The sequence below is a fragment of the Orbicella franksi genome, chromosome 3 (assembly GCF_964199315.1).
Source record: "Orbicella franksi chromosome 3, jaOrbFran1.1, whole genome shotgun sequence".
Taxonomy (NCBI): Eukaryota; Metazoa; Cnidaria; class Anthozoa; order Scleractinia; family Merulinidae; genus Orbicella; species Orbicella franksi.
In genome coordinates this window covers 13,511,571-13,529,822 of record NC_138147.1, presented here as the reverse complement: position 1 = coordinate 13,529,822, position 18,252 = coordinate 13,511,571, and the positions used below count along the sequence as shown (strand labels likewise).

The 18,252-nt window shown below is 39.1% G+C and overlaps 1 protein-coding gene across 2 annotated transcripts; it reads left to right on the top strand.

Annotated features, from left to right (window-relative positions):
• Nucleotides 1-2,390: 2,390 nt before the first annotated feature.
• LOC145481360 (uncharacterized) lies at nucleotides 2,391-17,137 on the top strand. Of its 2 annotated transcripts, XM_081459846.1 has the most exons (16): nucleotides 2,391-2,499; nucleotides 4,400-4,505; nucleotides 5,162-5,259; nucleotides 5,817-5,976; nucleotides 6,930-7,105; nucleotides 7,658-7,835; nucleotides 7,978-8,159; nucleotides 8,560-8,656; nucleotides 9,052-9,197; nucleotides 9,565-9,712; nucleotides 11,288-11,469; nucleotides 11,818-11,962; nucleotides 12,352-12,533; nucleotides 12,881-13,046; nucleotides 15,027-15,170; nucleotides 15,327-17,137. In XM_081459846.1, the coding sequence occupies exons 1-16, from the start codon at nucleotides 2,444-2,446 to the stop codon at nucleotides 15,588-15,590; spliced, it is 2,430 nt and encodes an 809-aa protein (XP_081315972.1). In that variant the 5' UTR covers nucleotides 2,391-2,443; the 3' UTR covers nucleotides 15,591-17,137. The 2 variants fall into 2 exon arrangements, 1 of the variants encoding a protein (XP_081315972.1); XR_014048623.1 differs by lacking the exons at nucleotides 15,027-15,170; nucleotides 15,327-17,137 and adding an exon at nucleotides 13,955-14,994 and having other exon boundaries at nucleotides 12,881-13,624.
• Nucleotides 17,138-18,252: the final 1,115 nt, after the last annotated feature.

Sequence of the window (18,252 nt, the reverse complement as noted above, 5' to 3'; positions counted from 1 at the left end):
AGAAAGGTTTGTTTCGTTTTTTTTTTTTTAAAGTAATTTTAAAACAAAATGGCATTGCCCTATGAGACAACTCACGGAGTAAAAGATTGTTTCGCAAAGAATTCACATTTGCTCATTACTAAATTCATAATTATTGTTGTTTTTCTATTCGTTTCTTTTTTGACAGGTTGATGATTCACCCCGCATGGGCTAGGAAGTCCCAACTTACTACAACATATTCTGATAAAAAAAAAATTATGTTAATTTTCATTGCCCTCAATAAAGTTCTTGTCATGTTGATCATCGGAGTTTAATGAATTCGCGTAAGAGACCAGCGTTTCCAACAATTATGAGGTCACAAATAGTTTTGTTTTTCTATTTAAGAAATAGAAGACATGTACCGTAGTCCATCGAATTACAGAAAAACAAGTGGAAGTTTGGAAGAACGAGGAAAGCTGTGCGAGCACGAGCCGACAGGCAGTTTGTTTCCACAGCTTGCGAGTTCTCCAAAACTTCTACGAGTGTTTCTATCTGTTCGATAGAAACACAAAGACCATAATGTACTAGTAAATGATGTACTAGTTGTGTATGCACTAGGCTTATGAGCCAGACACGGGAAAGATTGGCATGGATATCAATAAGGAGAAAACGGTTTGCAACAAAGTGCGTTAAAATGCAGTGGTCTTGGGTCTTTGTTCAACAAGGGACGGGTAATCCCGCATCATCTTTTTTTTTTTATTCTGGTCACGTGACTGATCAAATATGGCCGCGATTTGAACTTTTGTAGGACTCTTCGATGGAACAAACCTGTGCAAAAAGCTTATCCTGAGAGGGTCTGGTTTTCAAAATATGATGGTTAGAAACCTTCCTTAGCAACAAATGTATGACCAATTGGTAGTTAAGAAGGACCCCTCTTAGAGGGGCCTCTGGGGGGCGCGGTGGCCTCATGGTTAGTGCGCTCGTCTCCGGATCGATCGGTCCGGGTTCGAGCCCTGGCCGGGGATATTGTGTTGTGTTCTTGGGCAAGACACTTTACTCTCACAGTGCCTCTCTCCACCCAGGTGTATAAATGGGTACCGGCGAACTTAATGCTGGGGGTAACCCTGCGATGTACTAACATCCCATCCAGGGGGGAGTAGAAATACTCCTAGTCGCTTCATGCTACAGAAACCGGGATAAGCTCCAGCCTGATGAGCCACTTGGCTCGTATGCAGACTTTACCTACCTTACCTCTTGACGAGAAGAGTTTTAAGTGTTCCAAACCGGCTATACGACGTATGGTAGACGTCAAAAGCCCTAGACCCCAGAGCTGCCACTGAAAACTCCATTCAAGGTTCCTGGAATTTAGCTGATTAGCCACTCCTTAAAAGGAACGTCAAGAGACTATGATCTAGCTGATAGTCTCTAGGGACCGCACAGTACATAGAGAATAATACTTGGGAGCACGTACATTTGGAATTTCTCTTCGAGTGTTCAACTCGATATCTCAAGAGTGAGCGCAGTGAACGAGTGAGATATAAAGTGGAATACGAGAAAACAGCGCCGTTCATGTAATAAATAAGCGGGGCTGTTTTGTATAAAAAATAGGCCAACTTTGGGTGCTTCCTATGGGTGTGAAATACGTTCATCTATAAAGGCTATATAGAAACAAAGATCACTTTTAGAGATGTTTAGACATTGTGGCAAGAGGATATATGTACATGAGATTTCCGTCATCGTTTTCCCACCTCCATTTTTGCTCTCATCCCGAATCCCGCGAATCGTAAAGCGTATTTTAAAGGGTGACACTATTAGAGCGTGCAAATGCTCTTGCTTCTTAAAGCGAAATACTTCCATTACAGCCCCTCCTTTCGACCGTTTCGCTTCTTAGGCGGCTTTTTTTTTAAAGCAAACATAACACAAAGTCCTTATTTCTCAGGTCACTCCTTACCTCGTTAATGCAGCCAGATTTAAGCGCCGCATATGCGCTCGGAATATCGGGTGTCCGTCGTGCTCAAGTCATGTTTAAAACAAACAAAAGGAAAAAACAAACACAGTTTTAAATAAATGGAGTGCGTACATTGTGATATTTGTGACCTTTATATCTATTGTTGTATTCTAATGTCACTGGAAAGCCTTGGGGAATAGTTAGCTGTTGCCCAGACTTACCATTGAGCGTGGCTACTTTTTCTTGAAGGTGTCATTCAGTCAATGGCAATCCCTTGTAGTAATGAAAGCCTTTTGAAGCAAGACGAAAGAAAGCTACAAAATTGAATAGTCAGGTAACAATAGGTTTTAAGTGGTCCCTCATCCATGTCGCTATTTGCGGCAGAACTACAGAAGTGGATCATTTTTTTCAAATGCAAAACAAACCTCACCGCAAGGAATGTTCGGCGCCTTTATGCAAATCTAAAAAAGTTGCGGAGGCACTCTCTACAACTCCTATACTTATTTTCATGGATCACATCTTGAAGGTTAAAACAGGATGACGGAGAGATCGAGTAAAGCAAACATGGCATCGCAGAAGTATAAAGTTAAAAGGTTTGTTAATCTGTATTTAAATACTAATTTAAAACATGTATTATTGACTTTAAATAGCAGTCATCGAAGGGTAAGCTAATGTGTTCTTACCATCACTTAACATTGTGGACTTAGAGATCCCCCAAAATATTTAGTCATCAAAAAGGAGTAATGTAGGAGAAAGTTACTTCAGTTAGTCAACAAGCACAAGCAGTGGATTTGTTAATATATTATTTGGAGAAGATGCTCGATCGACTTGAAGATAAAGTTATTTATAGGTAAAATAACAACGATAGCGCAGTTTATAAGTGTTTTCAGAATGCCATTTGTTTTCCGCCATGGACCGACGACATGTTTGCCATAACAAATGCTTATAACGAAGGGCAAGTGTCGTACTGATTTTCAGTTTAATGGAAAGAAGCAGTTTAGAATGTAGGGATTGATTTATTTCTATTGTCTAGCTGTTCAGTGTTTGGAGGTTGTTTTCCATTCATTGCACAGTTCATCGATCTCAGCGGAGAAACGTGTAAGAAAGTTAATTGCAAACAGAACGTACTTAATTTGACATTGTGTTCAGCAATATTAGGCTTTTTTCAAACCATGATTCAAACGCAATTCATGGGGAAAGAGTCTAGTTATGGGTTAATTCACTTGATCAATTATTTCAACATAAAATGATCATTTAAATATCGAAATAAATAGCAGTTCATTCTTAATCACTCCATTGCTTCATGTGGTTTTTGGAATAGAGTTATTGCGTGATGAAATGGGATAAAAGGCTACGAAATAAATAACTGAATGCTTAGTGTTCGGACTAAACTTCTCAGAATTGAATGAGAGCTACCATATTTAAATGGAACGAAAGATTAATCAAGCAATGAGCCGAATGAAGGTGTGACATTCGCGAAGGCAAGGTTTTTTTAATTCTAATTTAGTAACTGATTGAAAGGAAAAGTGAAAATAATGCAGAGTTTCATAAGCTTCTCATCGAAAGCAATTTTAAGAAGTTTCAACGAGATATAGAAATGTTCGAGCTCTTTCTACGGGTTAATTGCTCATTGGATTGAAAAGAAAATAAACATTCCTTTAAATCGACATCGCGATGGGCAAGATGCCATCAGATGAGAATGGGAGATTATTTTCATATAAGTCCGGTGCAAATGTTGGCATCAAGTATAGAGGAACATCGACTGTTCTTTTTTGGATTATAACTGCCATTAATCCTGAAAACCTGCAACGGATCACATTAGCATAGTCAATGGCGCGAAGTCGATTGTTGACAAGTGTTTGTTTCAACAATAGCCAAGTCGAAACAAAATCAATGAAAGTGATTACTATTATTAAAGCATCATTGAGTGATAGAGGCATCTTGGGCTCCGTCCACACTACGCCGAGGGACCTGAAATCGGAGGCTTTACTCTGAAAACGCATCAAACGTTTTCCGTCCACACTACGCCGAAAAAAACTCTATCAGAGAAATCACATGATTATCGTGATGTAATCTTTTTTTTAAAAAGATCCGTTTTCAAAATGTTTTCCTTCTACACGAAAAAGAAAAGCTGCCCCTGTCAAATTCCTCCAGTTTGAAGAGCATTTTCGAAAAGCTCCGTGTTCGTGACGGACTAGTGTGGATGGTAGAAAACGAAGCTGCCTGACCATGGAAACGAAGCAGCGTTTTCAAATTTCTCCGGCGTAGTGTGGACTCTGCCTTAAATCTCACCCGACGTGAAATGAAACCCTGAAACGACTGTGAAACTGTACACTGGAGTCACGTGTGTAATTACATCAGTGGATTAATTGTTTTTTGTCTTATTTGCTCGGTTGTCTTCCGACCATTGTTGACCGTTACCTCCCCAAGGACTGAAGATAAGTACCATCTTTTAGTAAGAACTCGCATTAATTTATATGTTTGGTTTCTTAGTGTTGAAGAGTTTGGTGATGAATTCAGGAGAAAAGGAATAGTATTCAATCGAACCTTGGAAGATCTGGAGGATAGAGCCAAGAAATGTGAATCTTTAAAAGCACTGGTAAGTTAAATGGCCAGAGATGCACATGCCCGAATGTGAATGATGTTAAAATGGTTCAATACATACATGAAGTGTGGAGGTGTTTTTCTTATGTATCGTTAAGACCGACGAAAGAAATTATTCACTCTTTTCATCACGCCAAGGCAAATCAAATACTCATTTTATGGCAACCTCACCTACAGTGTTTACACAGGGTACATACAGTGTAGACCCTTTGCTTTAATAAGACCTAAATTTGAATAACAGTACTTTATAAATCCTTACTCTCGTACTTATGTTTCCATTCAGATTTAGGCAGCATTTATGCAAAGGGTCTGTATACAAGGAAACGGAAAATTTCAAAATGGTGGACTCTACTTGGTACTATACCGATTATTCGGCTCTTTACCAGGCCCCTTTTAGTCAACATCCAGTCTATGCACAACACAACTCCTTCACGTTTTCAACAGTGACGCGAAAACCCCTCGACCTCTTAGCGTGATTTTGCTTGCCGAATTCTACTCGGTGCAAGATCAGTACATTTACTTGTTTCACAGAGGCTAGTTTACGAAAAATTTTCTACGTCTATCAATCTTGGAGACCTTACGAAGAACGGTCATTACAAGGTGTCTATCTTTAAAAACAGTAAGAAAATTAAGTTAAAATCTTCATTTCAGGAAAGAGAATTCTCCAGAACCATTTCCGACAGAGGCGATGACAAATACATTCTTGACTGGCAGCCTTATTTGAATGACGGAAAGCGAAAAGTGTCAAGGTAACTATAACACGCCAACCGCCTGAGGCCAACACCTACTGGCCAACACTGTCCGTCTTAGGGACGTACCCACTTAAACTGTTGAACATTTACTGGTTGAATTTGTACTTACTTACTTACTAGTTTACTAAAAGTCAGGAATTCCTGCAGTGACCTACACTGTGCAACCATCGTAAACAGTTTCCAGGCACCCAATGGGGTAATGGTAACTTGATGTTTCCAATTCAGAGACATAACTTGATGGATTGTTCGGTTGAAAACAACAACAACAACAGAACTGTTTGTATTTAGCTCACATTACTTGCGCATTACTAATGAGGCAAAAATAAGGGTATACAGGGTGAAGGCGAATTCTGGCCATTGTATCTACTAGTTTAGACAGTTTTAATATGGATATGAATTACTTCCCCAAATGACAATCATTGTTGCAATCCTGACTCTAAAGCTGACCTTACACTACATTAAGAACCTAATTTGCTCATTTTAACTGAACCAACCAAGAACATCTCAACTAAATAAATGAAATTCAATTATAATCCTATTACGTTGTTTTTCAGATCTCTAGCAAAATTGAAAGAGATCCAGACTCACAGAAAGCAAAGAAAAACCTCTTTTATTGGTTCTATAAAAGAAGCTCTTCCTTCCTGGGCCAAAAAGAAGAGTCTTAATAAATATATTCAGTTGCAGAAACTGATCAATGAGACCGAAGATTACGAGGTAAGGGAACCAGTTAAACATGTCTGTGCTAGAGAAAGTGGCTTTGAGTACACACGAACTGTTAAATTTTCATCCTCAAGAATGACCCAACACTCACCGAAACTCTCCTCATAAACTCTTCTGTAAAGTTAGTGGTTCAGTTGCTGTCCCCTTTAAAGCAAAGAATTCCTAACTTTATGAAAAAAATTCTATACATTTATTTATCGAGCAATCCCCCACAATCACCAACTCCAATTTAATATAAGATCTCAGTCCAATTCAAAGTATCATGCCAATGATGACGATGATGATGATAACGATGACGAGAGGAAAATTATTTTTACCGTGAAAATAGCTAATAACTTTCAAAGTAAAGCTATGGGTGACACCTAAGATCGCACGTAAGAAATACTCGAAACAAGTGCACGTTACCGAATGGGAGGTGGTTTGGTAAAAACTGGACATACCTTCAGACCGCGCACCACGTAACTAAGAAGGAGGTAAAAAACCTGATTAAAATTGCTTTTTTTTTTAGCAAGTACGTCCCGTTTTGAGGGTTTTTTTAGTCTGCGAGCAGGCTCACCTTTGAGTCACACGCGCGAGCGGCGAAGAGCAAAGCGATCCGGCGGGAAGGAGTCTGGTGAAGAGGCACTTTCTCGTCTCGCGGCTTCGCCGCTCGATTTCGCGCTCGCGGCTACGCCGCGCGCGCTTGTGCTCCAACGTGAGCCTGCTCTCAGGCTAAGGGTTTTTAGGTTCCTTTCATCGTGGATAAGGAGTGTGTCAGTACTGCATATCGGCTCATTTTCGCAGAGAAAATAAGAGAGAAAAATTGCAAGTTAATTAGCCGGAGCTTAAATCTACTGCCACTGACGACGATCCCGAGTCTCGCAATTTCTTTGCCTCCCGTTCGCCGTTCATGTATGTTTCGCTTTCGCATCAGACAACAATCTTGCTTTTTTTCTTTTTTCTTCAAGGCTTTGATAACCGACATTGTTGGTCAAATAAGTTCAGCCGATGACTTAACAAACTTGGCAAACAAGATATTCCAAGAACAAGACTCGAATCTAAACGAACAAATTACGAAAGACCTGAAAGTCATGACGACTCGTTGGAATTCACTTTGTGAAAGCGTCATCAACAACAGTAACAGGTAACAAGTCAATTCAGGTGATTTCTCGGAAATAAAAATTGTCGAACGAATTTTTAGAAATTTTCCCTGTATGTTCCCTACTAAGCACTTTTTTCAAAAAACTCAGTAAGAAAGCTAAGTCCCTATGCTCGCAAGAGATATGATGGGCCAATCTTACTTACGTTAACGCGTTTTCAGCGCTTTGTTTTCCTTCCGAATTTTTTTTTCAATTTTTTAACTTTAATGTAATAAAAAAAATAGGTCACCATGCCCGATTAAGAAGAAACTAGCATGTTGTGTGTGTTCAAGTGCTCGTGTGCGCGCTAATAACTCAAAAATCGTGCACAGAAGGAATGCGCAATGCAATTTTGAGAAATCACCTTAAAATAAGGGTCTGAATTGTATGTTTGAAACCAGTTGTACATTTAGGACAGGTGCGAGTGAAATATAAGGGGTAACAGGGGATATGAATAAGGTCTTAAGATGTGTAGGAGCTATGCCATACGTCCGTATGAAAGGTAAATTCTGCGTAGGGCTATTGTTCCGAGACTGAAACCCCTCAATCATTTTCAGTCTGGAAAAATTGGGCCTGGAAGTGGATCGGGAATACAAGAATCTGAATAAATGGTATGAGAAAGCTGACACTTTCAATACCTGGATTTATTTTAATGAAAAGACCATAGATGAAGAAAGCTCTGGAAGCAGCACCACTAACATTCCTGTTGTCAAGGAACAGATGGAAAAGAATCAGGTATTCTATGTAATATGTGGTAATTTGTTCAAAGGAGCAGCGGAATATCACAGGAAACTGTAATTAAATTTCACGAATGCACATTATTTTAACCTCCGACTGCTATTTTTTTTTCTTTGGGCTGATTTTGTCCCTAAATCAGGATCTCATCAAGAAAGTTCAAAGCCAGAAACCGAATTTGGAAGAAATTAATCGTGAAACAGACAAGCTTTTGGAAAGCGGTCGCCTGGATCAGGGAGATGTGGAAAGGGTGGAGCGATACAAGCAGGCCCTGGGTACCAGATACACAGCAATTGGTGACAGGCTGCTAGGAATTAAAAACAAGTAAGATATGGGCTCAGGCAAAGATAAACAGCAAAGTACTATTGAGTATTATTTGTTGCAAATCAGCCACAAACCGGTGCAGGAATTTCTTTGGTTTCTTGGGGCAGGAATCGCGTTTCTTCTCGATCAGTACCCATTCACCGACGTGGGACCTGCAACAAATGAGTTTTTTTTTCTTCCACTATGGCAATAAACAGTAATGAAATCTAGACCAAGCAAGTGACATACCGAGCTAATCATTGGAACGTCAGCCTCCAATAGAAAGAATGGGTCAACAGTGTTACGTTGTTGTTTGACTAGCTCCAATGAGACACTTTTTGTTTTGTTTAGATAAACAACATGTAAGGTTCTTTATGCGCGTGGATCAATTAACGTTTTTCAATATGGCTTCTTTCCATAGGTTATCCAGCAGCTTGCATCAGCTACAAAGGAAACCTGACGAAAAATCCAAGAAAGAAAAAAGCATCGTGGAAGTCTCAGTTCAATCAACCTACAAGGTATGGCCAAAAGTTTAGGGACTCTTAAAAAAATGTAACCTTAATAAATTATACCTCTTGGTTGAGTCTCTGCATTCTACAAGACCTCTCTAAACGTCCGGTCTAAACGACCCTACTTTTTTTATACAATAACAATAATAATAATAATAATAATAATAATGATAATAATAATAATTTAATAATAATTTATTAATTTATATTGCGCTTTTTAACATGCAATGATCAAAAGCGCATCACAGTATTAAAGTATTTATATTATTTATTTTAAAAATGAATATTTAAATATGCTAAATATGTACATAAACTAAATTTAACAATAATAAAACAATTAATTTAATTTGCATCAGTAATAACTATTACGATGAGATTTGCTTTAATCTTATTTTAATATCCAGCCACCACCCAAGGTGATTACACCATTTCACAAGGAGGATGAAACTGAAAGCAACGAACAGAAAATAAACGACTCAATGGGAGGAGTTAAGAAGATTATTGCACAATCAGGAAAACGGGGAGCTAGGAGTGAACAAGAAAAAGAAAGGTTAATACACAGTCTAGTGAGGCTAAGAGCATAAATCGTACTATAATAGAGAAAAACTTCATTTGTTTACAGTAAGAGTAAAGGAGAAAAAATTTTGGAGCCTGGAAGGTTATTTAGCTAAATTCATTTTATCCAAATTTTACCCAGGGTATCGTCTTGGCATGTTCACAAAATACTCTTTCAAAAGCAGTTATTTTTCCCCTGATAGACTCCTAATCTCCTGGTTGGTTGATTGATTAACTGATTTGAATCTTGTTTTATAATTTCAACAGATAAAATCATTTCTAAAAGCACCATCTCTAACACATGTTAGGGGCATCTGTAACATTTTTCTTTAACGTAATTGTCTTCGTTTATATTTTGCTAGGCTTCATGATGATTCAGTCAGAGCATTTGATTCGTCCCTGATTACTTGTTGGAAGGCACTCAATGACTTGGATGAAAAATCATTACAAGAGTTTTCTGCTGCTGGGTCTAACATCCAAGAGGTTAAGGAGCAACTCGACGAAATTCAGGTGAGTGAGTGAGATTTTATTACTAACTGCTTAATAACCGAGAGTGAGGTCGTTACGGGAAAATCTCAAACTGAGGCCTTGCAGTATTGACCGAGCGATAGCGAGGTCAATAAGGTAGGCCGAGGTTTGAGATTTTCCCGTAACGACCGAACGGTCGAGGTTATTAAGTTGTTTATTTTATGGCTCGTGAATTAAAGAAAATAAAAAAATTATTCGAGCGGAAGTCGTCAATTTATATCCGGCGATGCACGCGTTTACCGATTCATTCATCGCCTCAAACCCAGGGCAAAAAACTACAGTCAGTGAACTTCACCACTGTATTACGTATTCCGTTAAAAGCACGCATTTCTCTACGGGAAAAGTGACTGTCACAGCCTCAAAAAGGTATTTTAGTATCGTGGTACCACAAGTTGATGGCGGAGTTTTTCCGACTTCTGGGGCGAAACGTCAACGCATATAGAAAAGACAGAAAAAAAATGCTTTAAAATGGTCCAAACTAACGGTCTTTCGTTGAAAGAAAATGCTAATGCTTCAGAATGCACTGCTCAGAATAACTCGATCTTCACATTCGCTTTCGACAACATATCTTCGCCTTCTTCACTCTGGGATTTATGGATGGACTTTTCAAGCCTTTTGAATGACTAAAACTTCCTGCAGTTATCAGAAACACTGCTACCGACAGAAACCGCCCGATTGTTGACATGTGATGATCCTGGAAGCTGATTTACACTTGCTTGTGTTAAAGAGAGGGAATCTATTCGATGAGAACTGTGACAGAGTTCAATATTTCGGTAACTGTTGTGACTAAGATGATAACTTATAAGTTTCTTCATGGTGTTCTGCTCAGGATGCATGAGAGATCTACCGATGGTGTTTTTCACTTAGCGATTTTAGCTTTACTTAAGACTTGGCAAACTTTGATGGTTTTTCACTAGTGCCCGCCAAGGTTACCGGCTGGTAGGTCATAAACGACTTCTATATAAATTTTATTAAGGAAAAATCTCTAAGCTTTTAGCTACTTACTGACGAATGTGTGTGTGGACGATGAGCTTTCTCCGAACCCGCTCGGCACCGCAACCCTTAACGAGGGCTAACCTAAAGTAGAAAAAAAATGCCTGAGAACAGATATTGTTTCAATCCATTGTGTGGAAAAAGATGGTGGCTTTACATTTTACGTACCACAATACCTTTCCAACCCTTACACAGCCCATTAGGCACTAGGAAAGTCATATTTTTCCAATATTTGTTCATGTATTTTGTGTATGCTAGATTTGAAGTTCTTTAAAACTTTTTTCTGCGCATTTTTGATTGGTATTATGGTGTTCGTACGCGAGGAATTATGGATAAATCAGTTCCCATCTTTTTCAAGGTGGGTTGTTAGGTTTTGATCTCATGGCCTTTGTGCTTAGGGAGAAGACTTCTCGTTGAATCAAAAGAGAGAATTAGTTGTAATTCTAATTTTATTGGTGAAATGGAAGTAGTGTCTTCATCGTTTGTCAGCGAATCGGTTTTGATTGATTCTTCTGTTTAATTGAATTGACTAATTCATTGTAACTAAAAAAATTACTCTCTTAGGATCTGGAAAATAAGATGACACAGGAGGACAATAACTTTCGTTTGGTAAAGGAAACCTTTGAAGAAAGTGAAGAAAAGAAGATGATGAAAGACGAAAGTTGTGAAAGATTACGAAGAAAGGTAGACGATCTGAACTCCAGATGGGAAGAAATGTGGCGTGCTCATGATGTCAATAAAGACCGGTAAGTCTTATGGGAGATATATGCATGTCTTGAAACAGTTTGCAGGTTTATTATTTTACATGTATATTCATTCTTAGAAGATACACTGAATTAGCTGAGGAAGCCCACTGTAACTGACTTCATTCCAAAGTTATCAAATGTAGTCTACGACTTCATAAATCTTTCATGAAACTGCAAAAAATCGGAATGATTCGCAAGGCAAAAGTGATCACATTCTTGCGTCTTGATCGTTTTCATTAACTTTTCATTAGCGGCATCTAAAACATATTTTGTGCTTTTACTGTAAAGGGTAAAAGGTGTAGTTAGAGAACTGGCATCTCCTCACATTATCTTTGTTGTCGCCAATAGCTTGGTGCAAGCCATTTTGATTATGGGAGGTCAGTGGATGGGAAGAGTTAACAACAGCCTTGATGATCTGGAAGATGATATTAAATCACTGAAGATCCCAGCAGATGATATGAAGGCGTTGCGCGAAGAACAACAAAAGCACAAGGTGAACCAAAACGTGTACATCGTAAGAAAGCGTGTTGCTGGACTATGTTAGTGATAAAGATTAACGCCAGGGCGGATTTGTAAGGTTACCGTTATAGTAGACTCTGAGAAAATCTCCGTATGTAGCATCTAGTATGGCAACCATACTTTCCAGTCTATGTCTATAAAGAGAACAATTAACAAACAATTGATCTTAGAGGTGGATAGGGTTAAGTGCTTGATACAGTCAGTTACTCCAAAGCTGACGAAGTCATTTGCAATTGTAACATCTATTGATGCACTGTTTGCTTAATTAGAAGGTTTATGTTTTCCTTGGAAGTCGACTTTGCAGTTTAAGATTTAGAGGGCGACTGTGTAATGGTGATGATATTATTATGTTTTTATATTTAGGAAATCATGAATAAGATAAGTTCGTATGAAGATTCTGTCAGCGGAGCAGTGGATGTTGCAAGAGAGGTCCAACGAAGAGATCTTGTCACGGAGGAGACCGGAAAAACAATCACACATGAGACGGAGGAACTGGAAGACAGGCTGGAGCGATTGAAAGCTGAGGCAATAGAAAAGAAGAAAAGGTCCATTGAAACATATATTCTAAGAAGCTTAATTGAGAAAAGTTTAGTACATCCATTCTTCGATTGCCCGTCTCATGCTGAGCAACAAGATAAGTCCAGATACTGCACTGTCGACGAAATATATATTCCATGCTTCATCGGAGAGGCATTTAATTTTTGTGTCAGAAGATGGGAGCAAGCGTCTTCCTCAACGGCAAACTGTGCCGCGTTTTGCAGCTACACCTTCAAATTTTTCTCTAACGATAGGAGCTAATATGCCAGGACAAACGTCGCTAAAATTGTTAGAAATATATGAATGCCATGAATAATTCGGCCATTTTTTGGTTCTCTTTTATATTTTCTCTCAGGATTACTGCGTCGTTGCTGGAAATCGAGAAAGCCACTGCAGTTAATGAGGTAATGGTGGCTTCCAGTGTGTCAGTTGCCCACTCTGCACCTGACCAGTTTTCAGAAAATGACGAAGGCTTTGTTGAACCAAAGGATCATTTTTTTAAGAAGAAAGTCACTTATGAGGTCAGTGGCAGTATCTACTTATATTTCCTTGGTATTATCAATATCCGCTGACCAATCCCAAGCCGCTCAAGAAATCTGGAAAGATTACAAAATCCGCCCAAGAAATGTTATTCCATATTCTTGAAATACAAATTTTGCATGGAATTAATCGGCTCGATTCTTCAGCGCAACGCGCTATCTAACTTGACTGAACTTGTACAGTACTCGGTGATAAACGCAGAGCACAAAATTTGAAAACTTAAGGGCTTTTCTGAATACATGTACTTGAGGCTATAAATTGAGTTAAACAACCGTTAGGATTAGAAGAAAAAAAATTCAAAGGCGAATAAAAAATCGCAAATGAGGAGCACACCCATTTCACATTTCTTTCCGTCGGTGAACTCGAATCCCGGCATTGGAACAACACTGTGGCCTTCATGTACGCGATCTGAACAATACAGCATCCCTGATGTGAGCAGCACAATTAGCAGTTATGTACAATGTAAGCATATCACAGGTTCAAATTATCGAAATTAAGTCCGTGGATTTCACTTTAGTGATCCACGCATGAAGTTTTTAGCTAGCAGAATTTGTCAAAGGTCCCGGGTTATCTGTCCTGGGTTTGGAGTTTGATTAAGGCTAATTGTTTTGTTTGTTTGTCGTGCTCACTTTAAACAGGAGCCTCTCAATAGCGCGAAACACACTTTGCCTCAGTGAAGTACAAACAGTTTTTGACGGTGAAAAGCACATGATAGATTATGATCAGTAAAGTAATTAAGAAGAAAAATATTCGCAATTGTAGTCTCCATTGAGCAGGAGAAAAAAATACTAAATCGGCCGTTAATTTTTCTTCAGAACATTTCACAAACGGATCATGCAAAACAATGAGAAACCTGTGAAATATTCTCTGGTGTTACGAATACGCTAAGCGGGGAAGAAATGTCACGTTTTGGATAAATGGCTGAGACCCGGTTAAGCATAAGCTGACATGCTGTTTGAATATTCACTACTATTAAACGTGTTAATATTTACAGTGCTGTTTTCTTTACTAATTTGTCGATATTATGTTGGTGGGCAAAAAACCAAAAACCAAGCGGGTGTCTGTCGGGGAGAGGAAACAAAGGGAAATTTAAATGACAGAGTAAGATAATTTTGTGCAAAATCTGCAACTTGCGATAACAACATTTTACACGCTGGGAAATAAGATGCGGGGAGCCAAACAAGGGTTACGATAGAAAATGGCGCCAAAAATATCCACCGCTCACGGAGATATGCATCACAGTTAATTCATGCCCAAAGCTTTTTTCCGTGTAAGAAGACAAACTTGGCTTACCGTTTAACTCTATTGCGTTGCGACATCTGTGCACCAATGCCTGTAGCAGCTAAAGTAAATTATACAGAGCACAGCCTGTGCTCTGTATAAATTATTTTAGCTGCTACAGCAAAGCGAAGCACGTGCTTTGTTTGACGGTCAAACAAAGCACGTGCTTCGCTGAAATGAACATGACTGAAGAGCACGCGAAGGCTCCAGCTGAAAAAGGAAATCATACTATAAAAAATGGCGCTCGAAGAAAGCAAAGAAACCAGCCTAGAAAACTGTACATACTTTTCGCTTAATCTGTATTCTCTATACGACGAACAGAAGATAGTGCAGAGGGGAGAAATTCCACAGTAATTCTCCGTCGCAACTCGAATTCGCGAAGCTCTTGTGATAAATGTTCACCGTCCGATTTCGTCGTGTGCAGCGTATTTGGTCAGCAGAAAGCGCTAGAGCATGCCCTAAGACAGCGCTTATGCTAAACCAATCAGCTTTTTCTTTCCACCTAGTCTATAACACTGGTATAGAAAACTGCAATTGATTCTGTTAATGTTACTTAATGCGCAGCTACAATGTACAATAGGATAGGGTACGACAGGGTAATTTGTAAACTGTTTTTCCACTGATGTGGCACCTTCTATTTTCCCTGTGTTCTAATGCATCTTATCCTAATATAACCTTAGTCGCTCATAAATCAGAAGATGGAAAAGTTTAAGAAAGAAAACAAGTCCATGAACGACTGGATGGACGAGACGGAAAAGTTGGTCAATTCACTAAGCGTGAATATGGATCCGAAGAAAGCGAGCAGAGTACAAGATAAAATTAACGTGAGTATTTAGCGTCACCATGATGTATTTTTATTTCCAGTTTATATCTTCTTATCTTTATCAAACGGATACGTTTTCAGTGAGAAATTAGTTTTTTTTAGAGCTGTGTGCTTTTCTTTTCTTACACACTTTGTACTATAAATATTTTGTTTCCAGATACGGTATGGGGAGATGAAGGACAAACAATCTAAGGTAGACTCCATTAAGCTGCTGAGCAAGCAGATTGAGAACGAGACTTTGGACCCAACAATCAGCCAGCCGTTTCTAAAGGAAGCAGAAGCACTGGGGGAAAGGTGGAGCAAGATCAGGGAGATGATTGAAAATTATGATGAAAAGGACGCCGGGAGCAAAGCTTCATCCAACAACTGCTGTGGCGCGTTCTTGAAAAAGAGACTATTTCCGATTTGGTCGTATAATTAAGGGGTGCATGCATGGTCACTCAATCAAATACTACAATGATACTGCGTATTAATCTGTCAACTACTAGGTACTAAGATTGCTTGTAGAGATTTAAGAGGTTGCGAAGGCTAGCTAGGTGGCAAGAGAGTTCAATAGTCATTGTACTCCGATACCAAGAGAACAGAAATGCGAATTAACGTTACGAAATGTAAGGTTGTAACTAACATGAATGTAGTTCTTTTTCTTCAAAAATGGATGGAAATACGCGAATGTAGGTAATAATTGGTACATGAATGTCCCCCAACAGAAGATGGCTACAAGTGGCCACTGTAGGTTAATATGAATCTACTATATGAACAAATGTTATGATCAAATGTTTCAGTAAAGGGCGTCTTCCCGGGCAGCGTAAAATTACAGAAAAGATACGATTCTGTATTGACTTATTGTTTGATTGCATGCATGGGATCACGTAGGAATTAATAAAGGGACTGGAAAGTCCAGCTCCTTCAGGCGATTCTGTCACATGAAAAAGTGGTCTTTGGGTAAAACTAAGCCAAACAATATTATGCTGAATTACGTTCAATTGATTTGCATGTGAATGAAGTCTGTATAATTACTTTTTTCGGTCATTAAACTATTATATCCTCTTTCTAAAGACCAGGCCGGGGTTGTTTGAAAGGTGGATAACGCTATCCACCGGATAAATCAGTATCCAGCGGATAGCATGGTTTGTTTTGTTAACACCTACCCACTGGATAGCGATTTATACGTGGACATAGAGATTACTTCATGGAAAATGCTTTGTACGATTTTTATTCACTAGTTGAGTATTATTAGAAAACGAACAACTGAGCGCAGCGAACGAGTGAGTTTTCTGATACGTATCAACGAGTGACTAAAAATCGTGCAAAGCATTTTCCATGTTGTAATGTGTTTATTTCATAGGTACTGAGATTTTTTCGTGTAGTATTTGGTAGACAAATTGCACAAATGGGGCGATGAAAAGTGTAAAACAAATAATTTAAAATCGCTCAACGACAACTAAATTAATGAAAGCTTATAAAATTTACAACACCGTTTTCATCATATATCAAGAAAGTCAAATGTTTATTACTAAAGGAAGCCATGCCAATAAACTGCGTAATGTCATAAAAATAAGTCCGGATTTAGTTATCATCAGAGTCACCTTCCAGTTCTAAAGGCTTCAGACGTTTCCATCTCACTGCTTCGGGACTTCACGGATTTGTGGCAAGTGTCGGAGACTGATTTACTGTGCTGATGTGAATGGAAAAATTACCACCTTGAATAACAGCTCCACTGAACAATGTCGTGGACTGCTAACCGGTATTTTGGGAGTCGGAGGACGACGGACAGGCTGATTGGGACGAGGACGAATTTGAGGTACCAGCCGCCACACTGAAACAGTGCTGTACTTTTCTATGCTCTTCAAATTCTTGTAACCAGATAGTTGTGCAATTTGCGTGGATGGAATGTTATGTTCACTTAGCGTCTGGATCATTGTTTTTCTGCCGCTATGATTTCGAAGCCTGTCGTTTTCAGTTCCTGCCTTCTGAGGGACCGTTCATTTTTTATGAGGGAGGGGGGGCTGGTGGGATTTGGGAAGCACCATTTAAAAATCACATGACCCCCCCTCAGCTTACCAATTTTTTCACATGGCCCCCCCCTTACAGCGGTAATTTTTTGGGATGACCTCCCCCCCCCAAAAAAATTGAACAAACAATATTTAGATTTCAACTTTTTTAACATTTCTCTATTATCCCTCTACTTCACGTTATTGTGCTCACTATGAAGACAATATTTACAATCCCTATACTACAGAGCGCTGTTGTTTAAAAAATAAATCAAAAGAAAGAGAAGTCAATTTCGGATCTCCTAGTTATGGCTCGCCCTGAGCGTGTGGCATTTGGCCTTTCATTGGCATCTTCCTCATCTGAATTGATGAATGCAAGAATGACGTCACTTGAGTCATCTTCTCCCCCAGAGTCAATGGCATCATTGTCATACTCATCATTGTCACTTTCATCCGTTTCACTGCTGTCAGCACTTGCCCTGTTTTCATTTTGTGTCAATGTCCTGGCATTTCTCAGTGTTGGCTGGCCAGCTCTAAGAGGACTCTTCTGCTGCAAGCATGAATGTCTTACAATTGCCTTTACTTTCTCACTCTTGCTGCTTTTCAAATGTTGCAATCTTTCTAAGTGCGGATGGCCGTTCAGAAAGGGCGAGTGAGTTTTCCATGCCAGGGTACCAGTTGAAGCCCAGTGATGGAAGAAAACTGAACTTCTCCATCAAAGAACACAGGGCAATGGTGGAAAAGTTGAATGTCATATTGAAAGATGTAAAGGAACACGATTCCACACTTTTTCAGTCCAATGGGCTTGCTTTAAAGCAGGGCGAAGAATTTGCCCACAGTTTTAATGTAGAACAGATCAAATGTATAGAAGCTAAGTTGACGAAGGTCACGCAGGACATGGAAGCACTGGAAAATAAGAAGAGCAATTACAACAGCATATTCAAGGGCATACTCAAACAGCACATCAACAAAAGGAGAAGGAAAAAGGAAAACCGCAGAAAGTCAAATTAAAGAAAGAGGAAGCGGACTGAAAACAACGTCCAACGAGTTTATGGAATCTGTGTTGGAAACCCGCTAGGAAATGATCTTCCA